The following is a 17,948-nucleotide window of genomic DNA, read 5'->3' as shown; positions in this document are numbered from 1 at the left end:
TCATATTTCTTTTTTTAAGTTAATTTATTTATTTTTAGTTTTTCACATTCAGTTCCATAAGTTTTCTCCCCCTCCCTCCCCAAGACAGCATGCAATCTGATATAAATTCCACATATACATTCCTATTAAAGATTCCTATTTTCACATTAGTCATGTTGTATAGAAGAGTTATAATGAATGGGAGAAACCATGAGAAAGAAAAACAAGACAAAACAAAAGGGAGTCTGCTTTGCTCTGCATTCAGACTCCATAGCTCCTTCTCTGGATGTGGATGGCATTTTCCACCATGAGTCCTTTAGAACTGTCTTAGGGCCTTGCATTGCTGAGAAGGGTTAAGTCTATTAAAGGCAGTCATCGCAGACTGTGGCTGTTACTGTGTAGGACGTTCTGGTTCTGCTCACCTCACTCAGCATCAGTTCATGTAAGTCTTTGCAGGATTTTCTGAAGTCTGCCTGCTCGTCATTTCTCATAGCACAATAGTGTTCCATTATATTCATATACCACAGCTTGTTCAGCCATTCCCCGGCTGATGGATATCCTCTCAGTTTCCAATTCTTGGCCACCATAGAAGGAGCTGCTATAAATATTTTTGTACATGTGGGTCCTTTTCCTACTTGTTTGATCTCTTTGGGGCACAGCCCTAGTAGTGGTATTGCTGAGTCAAAGGATATGCACATTTTTATAGCCCTTTGGGCATAGTTCCATATTGCTCTCCAGAATGGCTGGATCAGCTCACAGCTCCACCAACAATGAATTAGTATTCCAGTTTTCCCACATCTTCTCTAGCATTTATTGTTTTCCTGTTTTGTCATGTTAACCAATCTGATAGGTGTGATGTGGTACCTCAAAGTTGTTTTGATTTGCATGTCTCTAATCAATAGTGATTTAGAGCATTTTCCCTATGACTATAGATAGCTTTAATTTTTTTCCTCTAAAAACTACCTGTTCATATCCTTTGACCATTTATCAATTGGGAAATGACTTGTATTCTTGTAAATTTGACTTAGTTCCCTATATGTTTTAGAAATGAGACCTTTATTAGACACACTAGTTGTAAAAATTCTTTCCCAGTTTTCTGCCTCCTTCCTAATCTTGGATGCATTGGCTTTGTTTGTGCAAAAACTTTTCAATTTAATGTAAACAAAATTACCCATAATGTTCTCTGTCTCTTGTTTGGTCATAAATTCCTCCCTTCTCCATAAATCTGATGGACAAACTATTCCTTGCTCCCCTAATTTGTTTACAATATCAACTTTTATATCTAAATCATGTACCCATTTGGACTTTATTGTGGTATAGCGTCAGACACTGACTATGCTCAGTTTCTGCCATACCATTTTTCAGTTTTCCCAGCAGATTTTGTCAAATAGTGAGTTTTTAATCCCAGAAGCTGGGGTCTTTGGGTTTCTCAAACAGTAGATTACTGTAATCGGTTACTATTGTCTTTTGTGTACCTAACCTATTCCACTGATTTACCCCTCTATTTCTTAACCACTACCAAGAGGTTTTGATGACTGCTGCTTTATAATACAATTTAAGATCTGGTGTGGCAAGGCCACCTTCCTTAGCATTTCTTTTCATTAATTCCCTTGGTATCATGGGCCATTTGTTCTTCCAGATGAATTTTGACATCATTTTTTGAGCTCTATAAAATAATTTTTGGTAGTTTGATTGATATGGCACTGAAGTAAATTAATTTAGGTAAAATTGGCATTCTTATTATATTAACTCGGCCCACCCATGAGCAGCTGATTATTTTTCCAGTTATTTAGATCTGACTTTATTTGTGTGAAAAGTGTTTTGTAGTTGTGTTCATGTAGTCCCTGGGTTTGTCTTGGCGGGCAGACTCCCACATATTTTATAATGTCCACAGTCACTTTCGATGGGATTTCTCTTTCTGTCTCCTGCTCTTGGGCTTTGTTAGTGATATATAGAAATGCCGATGGTTTATGGGGGTTGGTTTTTGTACTGCATCTTTGCTAAAGTTGCTTATTATTTCAGGTAGTTTTTTACCCAACTCTCCAGGATTCTCTATGTATGTCATCACATTATCCACAAAGCAACTAATACTTCCCCAATTATTTAGATGTCTTATTTGTCTAAAGAGTGTTTTATAATTGCATTCATATATCTTTCTGTATGTCTTGGGAGGTATCCTTTCGAATGCTTTATACTATCTGTACTACACATTATGTAGTGATGCTAAATAGAATTTCTCTATTTCTTCCTCCTAGATTTTGTTAGTGTCATACATAAATGCTGGTGATTTGTGTGGGTTTATAAGTAAACCACCATATCTTCAAAAAGTATAATTTTGTTTCCCCTTTGCTTATTCCAATTTATTTTTTTCTTATTGACATAACTATGATTTCAGCTCTATGTTGAATTCTAATGGTGATAATGGACATCCTTGCTTTCCCCCTCATCTTATTGGAAAGGTCTCTTATCTACATTACATGTGATGCTGGACCTTTGTTTCAGATAGTTACTAATTACCATATTAAGGAAAGCTCCATTTTCCCCCTGGTCTTTCTAGGGTTGTTTTTCAAACAAGAATGGTTATTGTGTCTTGTCAAAAGCCTTTTCTGTATCTTTTGATTTAATCATGTGATCTTTATTTTATACATTATTAATATGGGCAGTTCTGTCTATACTTTTCCTAAGGTTGAATGAGATCTGCATTCTCGGTCCAGCCTGGTCAGAGTGTGTAATCTTTGTGATATATCAATGTAGCCTTAATTGTAGGATTTTTATTTTAAAAGTTTGCATCAGCATTAAATAGGGATACTGGCCTATGGTTTTCTGTTGTTGATTTGCTTCTTCCTGGTTTAATTATCAAGAATATATTTGTGTCCAAGAAGGAATTTGGTAAGACTCCTTTTTTTCCTATTTTTCAATAATGTACATGTAGTCCTGGAATTGTCTTTAAATGTTTGATTCATTTGCTTACTAATCCATCTGGTCCTGGCATTTTTTTCTTTGGGAATTCATCTATTCCTTGTTCAGTTCTTTTTCTAATATAGGGTTATTTAAACATTCTAATTACTGTCCTCTTGATCTGGACAATTTGTTCTAGTAAATATTCATCCATTTCATCTAGACTGTAAGTTTTATTGGCATACATGTATATGTAAGTATGCATATATAATTAGATGAAATAGCTCTTAATGATTTTTAATATTTCTCCATCCTTGGTTGTGAATTCGCCTTTTTAATTTTTGATGCTGCTAATTTGATTTTGTTCTTTTTTAAAATCAAGTTAGGTAACGGCTTATCTGGTTCATTGCTTTTTCTGTCCAAAATAACAGGTCCTAGTTTCATGTATTAATTCAAATGGGTTCTTCTGTTTGTTTGTTCTTGCTTTCAATCTCGTTCATCTTTTCTTTGATTTTCAGGGTTTCTACTCTGGTGTTTAATTGAGGGGATTAATTTGTCAATTTTTTAACTTTTTTTTAGTTGCATGCCCAATTTGTCGGTCTGTTCTTTCCTTCTTTTTATTGATAAAAGCATTGAAAGATGCAGATCCTCCTCTAAGTACTACTTTGTCAGCATCCCCCCAATGCGGGTGTGCTGTCATCATCATTATCTTTAATGAAATTGTTGCTTTTATGATTGGATCTTTGGTCCCCCGTTCTTGAGGATTAATTAGCTTCCACTTACTTTTAGTCTTTGATTCAGAGGCCCTTTATATAATATTTTTTACTATAGCTGATAAGATATGTGCTTAGTATTTCTGTTTTATGCATTTGTTTATGAGGTTTATGCCCTGATACATAGTCAGTTTTTGTGCAGGAGCCATGAACAACTTAGAAATAGATATGCTCTGGAGGATAGATCGAGAAGAGGAAACATAAAAATAATTGGACTAACTGAAATTTATGATAAAAATAATCTTGATATAACGGTACAAGAAATAATTAAGAAAATTGTCCTAAAGCATTAGAACAAAGGGGAAAAGTAGAATTAGGAAAAAATCCATCAATCACCCCTTAAAAGAGATCTTATGAGGAAAACTCATAGCAATATCATAGTCAATTTCTGAAACCCCCAGTTCAAGGATAAAATATAAAAAGCATCAAGATTAAAAGCATTTAAATGTGATGGTGCCACCATTTGAATCACACAACACCGAGCAACAGAGACATCAAAGGGCCACAGTCTTAGAACACTGTACATCAAAGAGCAAAAGAGCTGTGGTTCTGGCCAAAACTATCACACCCAGCAAAGTTAAACATAATTCTGAATGAAAAAAATGGACATTTAATCAACTGTCAGACTTTCAAGACTTTATTTTTTAAAAAAACCTGAATTTAATAGATTTGACATGCAAGAGTCAATAGAAAAAGAGGTGCATGCCTGTTATCCACACTAAATGGTGCGCTACAGCATGGAAGTGTGTGAATGATGCGGGCCAGGAGAGGTTATCAATGCAACACGTTTATTGATTCCATGAGCAAGGTTTTTATAGAGTATCAAGACAAAGAAGGTAACTGTAGGTCACTAGGCTTTCCAATATTGCTTTGTTCAGTTCCAAGAGGCCAGACAGAGATGTCAAGCAGGCCTTGATGGTAATCATGTCCTTGATGTTTCCATACACATGAATAGTACCTAAAATGTATTAATAATCTTAAAAGGCAACTGAAGCCTTCTGGGTTGAATCCCAGAACAGGGCAGAGCCCTGGACCTCAGGATATCAGGCAAGCTCTGATTTACAGCCACATCACTGGACAACCAGGAGCAGACTGTTCAAAGTACAGTCTGATTCCTGGATCAGATGTTTAGGCTCCCTTCACATACCAAAGACTGGTTATAAGAGATTCATAAGGACAGACTGCTTACTTTTTGTATATGTAAAATGTAAAATGTATGTCTAAGATTCTCATTACTAATTGGGTAGCTCATAAGAAAGACTGGGGTAAATCTGAGTATGATATGAATTTCAAAAGTAAGGCCATTTAGGAACAACTAAAAAGAGTAATTATTTTTATACAAATGAGGTGCAAGGGAAGAATGGATACAGAGGAATTAGATGAGGGAGGAGGGCTGGTAGTTCTGGTAACCTGCTTTTCATCAGGAATGGATTTAAGAGGGAACAATACATAAATACATACATACATACATATTTATTTAGAAGAGTATACATCTTCTAAATTCAGAAGAAATGAAATGGTAGGGGAATAAGGAGGGGGAGAGGACAAGGGAGGGATCTTTAGAGAAGAGGGTGAGTGAATAGGTAAAAGGGGGGTATAGAAGGGTGTGTAGATTTATGGAAATGAGAGGATAGGGGAGGGATCCTTGGAGGGGGGTAGGCAAGTCATAGGAGAGAAACATATCCAAATTTAGTTGTAATCTTCTGGAGTGGATGGGTGGGGAGAACAAAGTAAAAAAAATGCACAGCAGAGAACAAAAGAAAACTCTCATGTGGTACTATGCACATGATGTGCTTTTTTTTCTTTTGTATTTGTTTATGGTATATTTTTGTTTATTTTCTCTGTTCTGGTGTTTGAGTCTAAAATAATTCTTTAAGAAAAAAATAGTTATGTTCCTTTATATCCCCATTCAATATTCTCCAGAGATCTGTCACATCTAAATTTTCTAAACAATTCTATTCAGGTCTTTTTTGTTGTGGTTCCATTTATCTAGATCTGAGGGAGTATAAGTTGAGATCCCTTTATTATTGTTTTGCTATATATTTCTCTCTATAACACTTTTAACTTTTCCTCTAAGAATTTAGATGCTATGTCATTTGTTGAATATATGTTCAAACAGTATTGTTATCATTGTCTAATGGTACCTATCAGCAAAATTTGGTCTGTTTATCTCTTTTAATTAGGTCTGTTTTTTGCTGTTGCTTTGAGTGACTTCATGCTTCCTGCTCCTGGCTTTTTTTTTTAATTTAAGCTAAAGCTTCATAGACTCTAATACAGTCCCTTATTTTCATTCTGTATTTGTCTGTTTCTTGTAAACCACACATTATTGTAGTCTGATTTCCAATCTGTTCTGCCATCCTCTTCCGTTTTATGGGTGAGTTCATCCCATTCACATTCACAGTTGTTACGTATTTCCTTCTCTCCTATTCTCTTGTAGTTTTCTTTTTTTTCTTGTTCCCCTAAGTTTGTTTTGCTTCCAAATAATCCTTCCCTTAATCAACCCTCCTTCTTATTCCCTACCCTCCTTTTCCTAGACCTCTTTCCCTATTAAGTCCTCTGCTGAGAGAGTTGGGGGAGGGAAGGTTTATACATTGGAACAGCTATTGTGATGAATGAGATAGTTAATTAGGGGGATATAGAATTGACTTGCATTACTGAGGGCCCCATTGAGAAAATCTGTAAGATAAATTTATAGTGTCCCAAGGCAGCATAGATTTTTTTTTATTTTCTCAAGCTTCATTTATCAGCATATATGCAAGTGTGAAAGCAGTGAATGGTGGGGGTAGTCTTTTTCAATAATATTATGTTTTGGGGCGGCCAGGTAACACAGAGAGTAAGAGCACCGGCTCCAGTGTTGAGAAGACCTGGAGATAGAATCCCGGGCTCAGACACTCAGCACCCACCCAGAAACACCTGGCCGCATAACCTTGAGCAAGTTACTTAACCCCAATTGCTTAGGGGTGGCCAGATGGCTCAGTGAGTAAGAGCACTGGCTCCAGTGTCAGAATTGACTTGGAGATCGAATCCTGGGCTCAGACACTTAACACCCACCCAGAAACACCTGGCCGTGTAACCTTGAGCAAGTTACTTAACCCCAATTGCTTAGGGATGGCCAGGTGGCTCAGTGAGTAAGAGCACCGGCTCCAGTGTTGGGATGACCTGGATCAAATCGGGGCTCAGATACTCAGCACCACACCCAGAAATAACTGGGCGTGTAAACTTGAGCAAGTTACTTAACCCTGATTGCTTTAAAATAATAATAATATTATGTTTTTTCCAATCACACATAATTTTTGACAATTTTTTAAAATAAAATTTTGAATTCCAAATTTTCTCCCTTCCTTCCCTGCCCTGCCCCTAAGATGGTAAGCAGTTTGATAAAGATTATATATGTGCAATCATGTAAAATATATGTCCATATTTATCATGTGGTGAAAGAAGAAATAAACCAAAAGGGGAAAAAAATCACACAAAAAATCATTAAAATAGTATGCTTTCACATGCATCCCGACCATTAGTTCTGTCTCTAGATGTCGTTAGCATTTTCAGTCATCATATGTCCTTTGGAATTGTCTTGGATCACTGTATTGCTGAGAAGAGACAAGTCAATTATACTTGATCGTCTCACACTGTGGCTGTTACTGCATGATGTTTTCTTGGTTCTGCTCCCCTCACTCTGCATCAGTTCATATTCGTCTTTGCAGGTTTTTCCAAAGTCTGCCTGCTCATCATGTTTTATAACACAGTAGCACTTCATTACACTTATACACCACAGCTTGTTCAGCCATTCCCCACTTGGTGGGCCTTCGCTCAATTTCCAGTTCATTGATATCAAAGAGCTGCTATAAATATTTTTTGTATGTGTGGGCCATTTTCCCTTTTTTATGATCTCTTTGGGATACAGACCGAGCAGTGGTATTGCTGGATCAAAGGGTACGCACAGCTTGCAGCCCTTTAGGCATAGTTCCAAATTGCTCTCCAGAATGGTTGGATCAATTCACAACTCTGCCAACAGTGCATTAGTGTCCCAGTCTTTGGTGGGAATAATCTAAGGCTAGAGTTTGGCAGGGCAGGGTCATTGAGAGGACGAGAAGGCAAGGACTTGAGAGAAGACAACAGAGTTGAGCTGGTTTCCCAGGAAGGGAGTAGAGTGTAGCCCTTGGGGCTGGAGGGATTGTAAGAACACAGAACAGGGGTTAGTTAGGCTTTCAAGGCAGAGGCAGAGGGGGAATGCAGCCTGTTGCTGCTACCAGACAAAGTCATTTCAGAACTCCCGACTATGGAACAAGCACACTGAAGTCCCCTAGCATGAGGAGAGAAAGCCTGGGGACCAGGCACTGACCTCATGGAGGAAGGAAGGACTGGACAAGAGCTGCCAGAATCTGGATTGGGGGATGGCCCTCAGAGGAGAGGTGACCGAGTGACAGGGTTAAAAGGAGAGCCTGGATGTGCTGACGGAGAGCGAGGAGCAAGAATATGCCCTGCTCTCTGACCAGTGAGTTCAGGGAGCCAGTGAAAGGGCAGTCAGGCTGCAGGGCATTGATTGACTGAAGCTTCCCACTGAAGTCTAGATTTTGTCCTCAAGGCAAATCGATGGCCAATCAAGGGTTTGTGGTAAGTGAGTAACCTGGTCATATGAAGGGAAAGGGTAGAGGCAGGGAGGTGAGGAGACCCAGTAGGAGGATGCTGGCATTGATTGTCCTGGCAAGGGGGCATAAGGCCCCCAAGAGTGCTGGCTGTGAAGAGTGGTGAGCAGGGCACAAGAACTGGCAACTGATTTGGACATGCTAATGCGATGGGGCACCAGAGGGTGCTGGGGCTTCTGGGCTCCCACCAAGGGCTCCACCCTTCCCCAGCTAAAATGCCTGCCTTGGTCACAGGTTGTACCCCTCTTGGCCGTTGTGACCATTCCGTCCCTGCAGCTCTCCACCAGCTGGGTGGACTTTGGCACCTGCTTTGTGAATGAGACGTACACCCGAGAGGTCACCCTGCTGAACCTGAGTCCCTGCAGGAGTCACTGGGTAGCTCTGATAGGTGAGAGCCTGAGCATGGCCTGGGAACTGGCCTCGAGAGGGAGAAGGCATCTGTCTCGGCCCTTGTGGGGGGGGAGGGTGAAGGTGGGCGGAACACTGAGGAGGGCAGAAGCCAGTGGTCAGCCTGGGCCACCTCCTCCCTCCTGCCCCTCTCTCAGGCCCAGGCCCCTCCTTTGTTTCCTCCGACCCATAGACAAGCGGGAGCGAGACAAGGCCACCTTCTCCATCTACCCAATCACTGGCGTATTGGAGGCTCGGGAAGTGAACGCCCCGCCGACCTCCATGAGCTTGTACATTCATTTTACTGCCAGGTGCGCTGCAGGCCCTGCCTCCCTGGCGGGTGAGGGGGGAGAGGGCAGCCCCATCCTCACACTGGTGCAGAGAGCCCACCTCCTCTGCAGGCCTCACTGGCACTGGGGCTTCCCTGGGCAGGCCCCGCCACCTGGTGATGGGCCGTCCTTTTCCTGGCAGCGACAGTGGCGAGTCTGAAGCAGTTGTGACAGTGGACGGCATCCTGGGAGAGGCCTGCATCCTGCACGTGCGTGGGCAGGGCTCCTATGATGAGAAGTACTAGATGCTGATGGCCTGGCATGGCCAGAGTCTGCTGTGGCAGTGAGCGCCGCTGTTAATAAAGCAGATTGCCTGGGCCCCGGGGGGAGGAGGGGCTGGGAGGGGGGGGAGGCCGGGTTCCACCTGGGGGCATCCGCGCAAGGTGGGTGCCTTTGTCAACAAAGGTGATCTCATGGGATCCTCACAACCCATAAGGTCAGTGCTATGATGAGGAGACTGAGGCAGACAGGTGCGGTGACTTGCCTGTGTCACACATGCCTGAGCTGCCTCAAGAGAAAGGGAAGGAAGAAGGAAGCACCTGCACCTTCCCCATGGCCCAAGGGGCCGCGTTGGCCTACGCCCCAGACTAGCTGAAAAGATGCTGGGACGAGTCATCAGGGTTTATTGTTCTGATTAAAGAGACTTCAAAGACACAGTTCGCCCCAACCTGGATGCCTCCCATCCCTGCCCGCCCCAGCCCCAACAAGGGCAAGAGGGAGATGGGTCCTGGCCAGGAACCCTCAGCTGGCTGGGGGATGGAGGTGAAAGCCTGGATCAAACCACAGGGCAGTGAACAGGCCATTCACTGGCTACAATTTTAGTGATTTGTGCAAGAGAACATTTCTTTTAAAAAGGCACAAGAGCTGGGGGCCACAGGTGCACCCCCTGAGGAAACAGCTGCTTCAGATCTGCATCCAGCAAGGAAGGAAGGGGAGGGGAGAGATTGGAGATGGGAGGGGGGGGGCCTGAGCAGAGGCCCTGGCTCCCTGGGATTGTGAGCGTGCCCCTAAGGCTTCCTCCCTCACCCAGAGCAGAGCCCTCAGGGCCCTGGGTACTCAAAGACTGCAGCAGCTCCCATGCCAGTGCCAATACACATGGACACCACACCATAAGCCCTGTGGGGAGAGGAGAGGGGGATTAGAGGCATCCTGGCCAGGCCTGGCAAGTTTAGGTTGTCCTGGCCCAGATGGCATCCCCTCCTCCTCCCCTGGCCTTGTCTCAGCCCAGTCTCTAGGCCCCATGTAGCAGGTAGCCCTGGAGCCATTCCTTGGCATGCCCCCAGACCCTCAGGGGGGGTATCTATGTCCAGCCCCCCACCCCCCTTTGCCCTGGGCCTCCCCGCAGGCTGGACCTCTCACCTCTTCCCCCGGCGTTTCAGCTCATTGAGAAGTGTGATGACCTGGCGGGCCCCTGTGCAGCCCAGGGGGTGCCCCAAGGCAATGGCTCCCCCCAGGGGGTTCACCTTCTCTGCTGGGATCCCCAGCTTCTCCACACAATAAGAAGCCTGGAAGGACAAGGAGGCCAGGCCTGAGGCTCCCTCCCTTCCCCTGGCATGGAAGGCATCCTCATACCCCCAGGTGGAGAGCACCTTACCACGCACAGGGGCCGTCTGGTCCAGGCTGGGGTTGGGAGGGTCATCAATAAATTGGAGAAACGCACCGCCCCCCCAACCAGTGTGAGCTTTCTGTGTCCTCTGCAGGGAGCCCCGCATACAGCTGGGGCTTAATAAAGGCTTACTGACTGATGCACTGATTCCCCGTTTCCTGGCCAAACCAGCAGAGGCCCCATCCTCCTTTCTCCCTGAACCTGGGATTTCATGGGTAGGAGAACTCCCAGGGGAGGACACTCTCTTTACCAATGCAGGTAGACACCTCCTCTGTCCCTCCCCAAGTCCCCCAGTCACCTGATGTCGGAGGAGGACTCAAACCCGGGTGGTCTTGGTTTCTAGCCAGGTCTCCATCCCCCCACATCAGGTACTTCACCCCAACATCACTCTAGAAACAGTGAAAATTCCCAACGCCAGCTCTGGCCCCTTCTGGAGAAAAACAAGTGTCGGTGGACACCGCCGGGTGGGCCTGGGAGGGCGGCTCACCTGGCTGGCAAAGGCCTCATTGATCTCAAAGATGTCCACATCCTTCACAGTCAGCCCTTGAGGAGAGAAACGGGACGCCAGGGAAACAGTCTGTCAGCACCAGCAAGCCTTCAGACAACAGCTAGGCACCCCTCCCTCCCCCCGCCAGCCCCGCGGGTGTTCAGGCCAGTGCGAGCGTCCCCCACCCCCAAACACAGGGTAACCGTCCTCCTTATTCTCCCAGTGAGGAAACCTGCCAAGGACATCTCAGGGCTCCCCTAGCCTGGGGGATGCATGGTCTCCAGCCCCAGCTGTTTGCCCAAGATGGGCAGCACCAGGGTGCCTGCCAGCCCCCTGCACACAGGCCTGACACTCTCTGGATGCTTCAGCTGGCTGGGACAGGTTGGGACAGGCGTAGCCTGCCTGGCGGTGGGGGTCCCCCTCCAGAGTCATCGAGGGCAAAGCCCTCTTCTCACCTGACTTCTCCAATGCCGCGGGGATGGCGTAGGCAGGGCCAATGCCCATGATGTCGGGGGGCACGCCCACCACAGCATAGGATCTCAGGATGCCAAGGATGGGAAGGCCCAGCTGCTCGGCCTTGGCCCTGCACGCCAGCAGCACAGCAGCCGCTCCATCGCTCACCTGGCTGGAGTTCCCTGGGGAGACAGGGCTGGTGAGGGGGGGGAGTGAGAGGTCGCCATGGCACCGCCCGGTGCCCGCGGCAGGAGCAGATGCCAGGCCGCTTCAGCCTGCCCGCATCCTCACCGGCAGTGGTGGACCCATCTTCTTTGAAGGCCGGCTTCAGCTTGGCGAGGGCTTCCATGGTGGTGCTGCCCCGGATGCCTTCGTCCTGAGACACAGTGATGGTCTTCGTGCCCGTGTTGTCTTGGATGGTGGTCGTCACAGGCACAATCTCAGCCTGGAAACACCCCTGGCTCTGGGCCCGGGCCGCCCTGTTGGATTCAAGGCAACAGACTTCTGATAGCAGCTGTGGCTGGCCTCACAGAGCAGCTGGCAGGAGCCAGGAACTGCCCCAAAGGCGGCTGATGGCCAAGGAAAGCTTCCGGGTGTGCCTACTGTGCCACAAAAGCATGCGGCCCCTGCTCTCATGGCGGTTAGCCCCATGCATTCATCAAGAGAGGCCTCACTGTGGCCCAGGCCCCAAGAGCTACCAGGATGGGCCGAACCCAAGAATGAAGGCCGGCCAGCTGGGACCAGGGGCCAGGTGGGCGGCCACCTGCGGCTTGAGGAAGGGGATGTGCACGGGCCGCCACACGCATAGCATCCCCCCCATTTCTTAGGGGCTCAAGTCTCCAAAGCATTGATAGTTCCCATGAAGGCCATAGAAAAAGCCCAGATAAAGGCCAGGGAGGGAGCTGAGGGAGCCTGGGCCACAGGAGGAGGAGGCACCACAGAGGACAGACAGACAGCTTGGCCTACACTCGGAGGGGGCACATGAGCCGGCCCATCAAGTGGTGTGTGCGAAAGAAGGGAGGTTAGGGACAAAAAGCCAGGAAGACCAGTTAGAGAGGGACGGGGGGAGACCAGACAAGGGGAGGGGGCTGCAGCCCTGTCTATCAAGCAGCAGCAGAGGAGGGTGACCCAAGGATGGCAGGGGAAGGGAAATCAAAAATTCCATGTGAATGTGCCTACTGTGCGCTGGGCCCCATAGTAGGACAACACCCCATCTGACCTCAGCACCCTATCTAACCTCCCAACTTTGGGTCCTTGGGAAGCCTGAACACCGCAGAGCCCCAGGGGGCTTCATGATGACAGGCTCCAAGTCCGGATGGGGCCAGGCTGAGGCTCCAGGGAAGAGGCCCCGCAGGAACAGCAGGGGGCCGTGAGCACACAACACAGGCCTTGTCCTCAGACGCGCTTCCACCCCCCGGGGTGAGTAATGTGCACAGGGAGAGAGATCCAAACACCGGGCATCAGAAAAGGCCTTTCACAGGCAGCGGAAGCCAAACTGAAGAAAGCGAGGATCCCAAGACAGGCAGCACTCTAGGCAGAGACACAGCCAGGGCAAAGGTACGGAGGTGGTGCATGAAACACCAGGTTCAGAATAGGAAGTGCCTGAAGGGAAAGACTACTGGAAAAGTCAGCTGGAGCCAGACTGCAAAAGGGGGACGGGGCATTTTGTATTTTGTTCCAGAGGCAAGTGGGAGCCAAGGCATGTTCTTGAGCAAGACAGTGATGTGGTTCTGAACAGGACTATCATTCAAAAAAATCTGGGTGGCTCATGGAGGGGCCAGGGAGGTCTGGGCTGGAGTAAGGCAGCCTCTGAGGGCTTTCTCAGCCCTGGAATTCTGTAGAAGACCCAACACTAACGTATGGGCTGCAAGGTCTCGAGGAAGCAAGGAGAGCACCAGGGCGGGGAGGAAGGCCTCAGACCTTTACTGTATGGGGGAGCCAGGGCAGAGCCTGCTTCAGTGTGCTGGTCTGTAAAATGGGGTTGTTGTGGGGACTGAAATGCTCCAGGCACCAGAGTTAATTATCCTGGTCAGGGCTCCAGGGGCTCCCTGCCCGTGGCTGGTAGCCCCAGACGTTCAGGGGCCCAACCTTGCCCACACCGACCCAGGTGCCAGCCGTGCCCATGCCCACTCCCCTCCTCTGGCCCAGGCACACACTCACTTCTTCTGCGAAGCCAAAGCAAAGGCATCCTGCTTCTCGCGGGTGATGCCAAAGCGCTCCGCCACATTTTCTGACGTGATCCTAGGATGCCAACAAGAGTAAAGGGTCAAGACAGGGAAGGAAGGGAGAGCCAGGCTTCTGGGCTTCATGCCTCATCCCCGCCCTGCCCACGGCCTGGGGCCCCAGCTGCCACCTGCCTCCCAAGGCCGCCCTGGGCAAAGGAGCCAAGAAAAGCCGAGGCTTTTTAGGGGAACCACCCTGCCCAGGCTGGCACCAACAAAGACTGTGAATGGGGTAGGAGAACACGGCACGATGACACCCAGGGGCGTGGGGACAGACATCACCCCAGCACAGGGACGATGGCCCCATTGTCAGAAGATGAGAAAACAGAGGCTGACCATGGCGCCCCCCTGGAATGTGGCCTTCCCTCCTCAGACACTCAGGGTGCTAGCAGGGGGCTCAGTGTGGTGCAGACCCCCACCTCCAGCACAGGCCCAGGGCTGGGGTGCTCACCCCATGGGGATCAGACAGTCTCTGGCTTTGCTGTTCTCCACCAGGCGGGACGTGATGTTGCCAGGGTTGCCTCGGTCGGCCAGGGACATGGACTCCACCCTGAGCGGGAGAGACGCCTCAGCTCTGGATTCCCCTGGAGGCCCATGAGCTGCACCCCCTTCTCCAAGGTGGGAGGGTGAGGCCCTGAGCCGGGGCAGGATCCTGCTGAGGGGCCACAGGCATGGAAGGGAGTGGGGAGAGAAAGGGGAGGAGGCCCAAGCACGTGCATCAGGCTGGAGCAGGAGGGAGCCTGGCTTTCACTGACCTTCCCACCAGGCCTGGACCACAAGGAGCCAGAGCAGCCTCACGGTAGGGGGTCTGAGAGGACCGCAGACAAGGAGGCCATGGCTATCGGGCCATCAGAGTGTCAGAGGCCGTTAGCCCCCTCAGCTCATTTCACAGGATGGGAAGTGGCAGCTGGGGTCAAAGGGTCCCGAGTGGCCGCCTGGAACCCAGCCCCTCTGGGAAGGAGAGCGACCATGGCCAGGGCCACAGTGACCACTGCAGAGGGAGGAGAGCACAGGCTGGTGGAAAAGCTCAGCCTTCGGATGGGGACAGAGAGCAGTCACTCCACCTCTCCTAGCTCTGACCCTGGGCTTCAAAGCTGGTGCTTCCCAGGGCTGTGGGGAGGCCTGCACTGGCAGGCTGGCTGGCCAGCTTTTACAAGCACAGACCTGCCGGGCTCAGCGGTCACTTTGAGGAGGCCATGACACGTCTACCTCTATGACCACCTCAGGCCTGGGCCAGGCTCACTCCAGCTCCTTCGTGGGAGGAAGGGAAGCATCTCCACTGTCCCCCGTGCCAGAAGAGTGGGAGAGGGGGGCCCTGACAGCTGAGGTAGGGAAGGGGTGAGAGTCAACCAGCTGACCTCACTCCTCCCATGGCACAGGCAAGAGATGGAGAGAAAGAGAACCTGCCTCCAGAACCAGTGGACAAGAAGAGGAGACCAGAGCAAAGACCACTGTCCCCTGGATCGGCCCCAGAGGGTGGGGCCCCTGAGCTGAGGCAGAGCAGGCTGGCCCCTCCCTGCTCCATCCAGGCTGTGGGAGCCATCCCCTCTCAACCGACCAGCCCTCACTTATTAAGCTCTTCCTCTGGCCAGTGCCTGGGGCCAAGGCAGGAGGCAGCTGCCAAGAGGGGCAGTTCTGGCAAGGAGGGAGCTGCTCATCCCAGCAAGACAGCGCCACAGTGTCCTCCATGCAGGGAGGGGCTTCCTGGGCCCCCAGAGGTCCCACACTGGTCTGCTGGAAGGGGCTCGGCCTGGAGATGTGAGAACGGGGAGGTTGCTTACCCACAGGCCAAGCCAATGTCGTAAGAGCCCTGGCGAATTCCACCTACAATGAAAGCAGCTTGTGAGCATTCCTCAGAGGGGACTCCATGCTGCCCACGGGCTGCAGCCCCCAGTGCTGGGGTGGCTGGAGACTTCTGTGGCTTCATGGCCATAAAAGCCCTCCATGGACCATTCCTTACACTCACAGGATCCAAGGAGGCCCAAACACAGGGGCACAAGCTTCAGTCACCAGCAGGGGCTGCAGCGGTAGCTGGCCAGGGGAAGAAGAAAAGGAAAGAACAGGAAAGACAGCACTTTATGGCCCCCGGAGCCTGGCTCATACATTCCAGCAGAGCAAGCCTAAGAGCCTGGGAAGGCAAGGACTGCCCCCACTAACAGAAGAGAAACCAAAGCTGTGAGACACAAGTCATGACTTGAACCTGCGTCTTGATGCAATGGGAGGCCCTGCCTCGGCTTACCTGCGATGCTAATCAAAGCCTGCAGTCCGGAGGAGCACTGCCTATTGACAACAGATGAAGGCACCGTCTCTGGGATGTCACTGAAACAAAACAGAAGCGAGTCCATGTGGCTGCTTCCCGTTCTTGTCAAGACATCCTCAGGTACCACGAGGGACTCTGCTCAAGGGGCAGACCACCAATGTGTCCTTCTCTTCAATAGGAGGGGAAGGGGGCATGTGTAAAAAAAGAGGCCCTAAGAATACAGCTATTATGACGAATTATATTGTTAATATAACACTAGCACTAATAATATATTTTATATTGTTAATAACCACCACTTAAGAGAGTGCTTTGCCATCATCACCTCTCTGAGCCTGACAGCCGCTCTCTTCTACCCAGCTCCTGTGCTCATTCTCAGACCCTTCAACACTGATTCCCCCTCAAATACCCAAACTATTCATCTCCTCCACCTAAAATCCCTTCCCCCGAACCCAGTCACAGAGTGGACACAGCGTCCATCTTGGAACAGAGGAACCACCTCCATGGGAAGGAATTCTGAAATCCCTGATGTGAGCATAACTGACTGGCTTTCCACCTCGCCCTATTCCTTCCCTCACATATCTTGACTCTTCATTCACTATTACCTACCATCCCTCAACCCCTCGATTCTCTTCCGGCCATCTCCTCTGCACTGTCCACCCTCTGACCCCCTGGTCCTCTTCTCTGCAATCACTGGCATCCTTCTCACATCATGGACTACACCCAGCCAAGCCCCAGCCTTGAATCAATCCCATGTGTCACCTTTGCTCCTAGAAAACACACACACACACACACACTGCAGTACAAAAGTAGAGAAAAATCACACCACCGGGGAGGCCAGGTAGCACAGCGAGTAAGAGCGCTGACCCCCATGTTGGGATGACCTGGGATCAAATCCGGGCTCAGACACTCAGCACCACACCCACAAACACCTGGCTGTATGACCTTGAGCAAGTCACTTAACCCCGATTGCTTAAAAAAAAGAAAAAATCACACCACCATTCTGAATGGGTCCACCACACATTTATGTGATGCAGCCTCCAGTGGGGCTCTCACCTCTGCCCAGCAGTCCTGCTGTCTCCCTCCTTAGCCTTCTCTCCCACACTCCATACCACCTCCTCCTTCCTCTGATCTCCCACTCTCTCAGCTAACACAGCCTCCTATTTCATGGAGAAAATTGAGTCCCCCCCCTCCTCTTGCACCTCACAGGACAAGGCAGTCTTACTCCTGACCAGCCCCTCCCTGCGTAAGAGATCCCACTCCGTCTGGCCCCCTCTCTCATCCCCACTCACTTATTTTCAATCCATCCTCTATTGCCTACAAACACGCCCATGTCTCCCCACCCTCAAAAAAACCCTCACCTGGTCTTTCCCTCCCCACTATCCTCCTGTTTCTGCTCTTCTGCCCTTTGTACCCAAGCTACTGGAAAGGGCATCCCAGCAAATTAAGAACCGGGAAAGATTCCTGCTTGGTGGGTGGTATACCCTGGTACCTTACAGCAGAGGAAAAAGGACAACCTATACTACTTGACCTCATCAGCACCCTGGATTTACTTACCTCCTATGTGCCGATGATTTTCAAATCTACCCATCGTGCCCTAACTTCTCGGTTGACCTCCAGTCTTGCATCTCCAATTGCCTTTCAGATATCTCAAATTGGATGTCCAGTAAATATCTTAAACTCAACATATTCAGAATGGAATTCATTATCTTTTCCCCTGAAGCTTCAACCTGCCCCCCACCTTTTCTGCTACTGGAAAGGGCAACAGCACCTTTCTGGGTCCTTGGGCTCCCACTATCTCTCACTTCCCCATACCCAAGCTGTGGCCAAGGATGTTGATTTCACCCCTGCAACATCTCTTGTGGATTTCACTTCTAGCTACATCTCTTGTGGATTTCACCCCCCCCCCCC

General features: G+C 49.0%; 2 protein-coding genes across 3 annotated transcripts in view; one reads left to right on the top strand and one right to left on the bottom strand.

Moving 5' to 3' along the window:
* Positions 1 to 9,478, top strand: part of DLEC1 (DLEC1 cilia and flagella associated protein) — a 92,196-nt gene extending 82,718 nt beyond the window's left edge. Inside the window, exons 40-41 of the mRNA XM_069084586.1 lie at positions 8,531 to 8,994; positions 9,155 to 9,478. Of these exons, the coding sequence (XP_068940687.1) occupies positions 8,531 to 8,994; positions 9,155 to 9,257 (567 nt within the window). The 3' untranslated portion in view covers positions 9,258 to 9,478. The remainder of the gene's footprint in view (positions 1 to 8,530; positions 8,995 to 9,154) is intronic.
* Positions 9,479 to 9,618: 140 nt separating this feature from the next.
* ACAA1 (acetyl-CoA acyltransferase 1) overlaps positions 9,619 to 17,948 on the bottom strand; it is an 11,091-nt gene continuing 2,761 nt past the window's right edge. The window contains exons 4-12 of one of the 2 annotated variants that reach the window (XM_069084420.1): positions 16,020 to 16,099; positions 15,562 to 15,604; positions 14,232 to 14,330; positions 13,719 to 13,799; positions 11,850 to 12,037; positions 11,561 to 11,740; positions 11,106 to 11,161; positions 10,477 to 10,517; positions 9,619 to 9,896 (exon numbers count right to left, since the gene is read on the bottom strand). In XM_069084420.1, the coding sequence (XP_068940521.1) occupies positions 9,860 to 9,896; positions 10,477 to 10,517; positions 11,106 to 11,161; positions 11,561 to 11,740; positions 11,850 to 12,037; positions 13,719 to 13,799; positions 14,232 to 14,330; positions 15,562 to 15,604; positions 16,020 to 16,099 (805 nt within the window). In that variant the 3' untranslated portion in view covers positions 9,619 to 9,859. Of the gene's footprint in view, positions 10,129 to 10,371; positions 10,518 to 11,105; positions 11,162 to 11,560; positions 11,741 to 11,849; positions 12,038 to 13,718; positions 13,800 to 14,231; positions 14,331 to 15,561; positions 15,605 to 16,019; positions 16,100 to 17,948 lie in introns of both variants that reach the window. The other variant, XM_069084419.1, reaches the window with a different exon arrangement.

This window comes from Petaurus breviceps, unplaced genomic scaffold (assembly GCF_028583685.1).
Source record: "Petaurus breviceps papuanus isolate PSGF00001 unplaced genomic scaffold, PetGlider_PUasm1.0 174, whole genome shotgun sequence".
NCBI classification, from domain to species: Eukaryota; Metazoa; Chordata; class Mammalia; order Diprotodontia; family Petauridae; genus Petaurus; species Petaurus breviceps.
The sequence above is the reverse complement of the archived record's forward strand: the minus strand, read 5'-3'. Positions and strand labels throughout refer to the sequence as shown.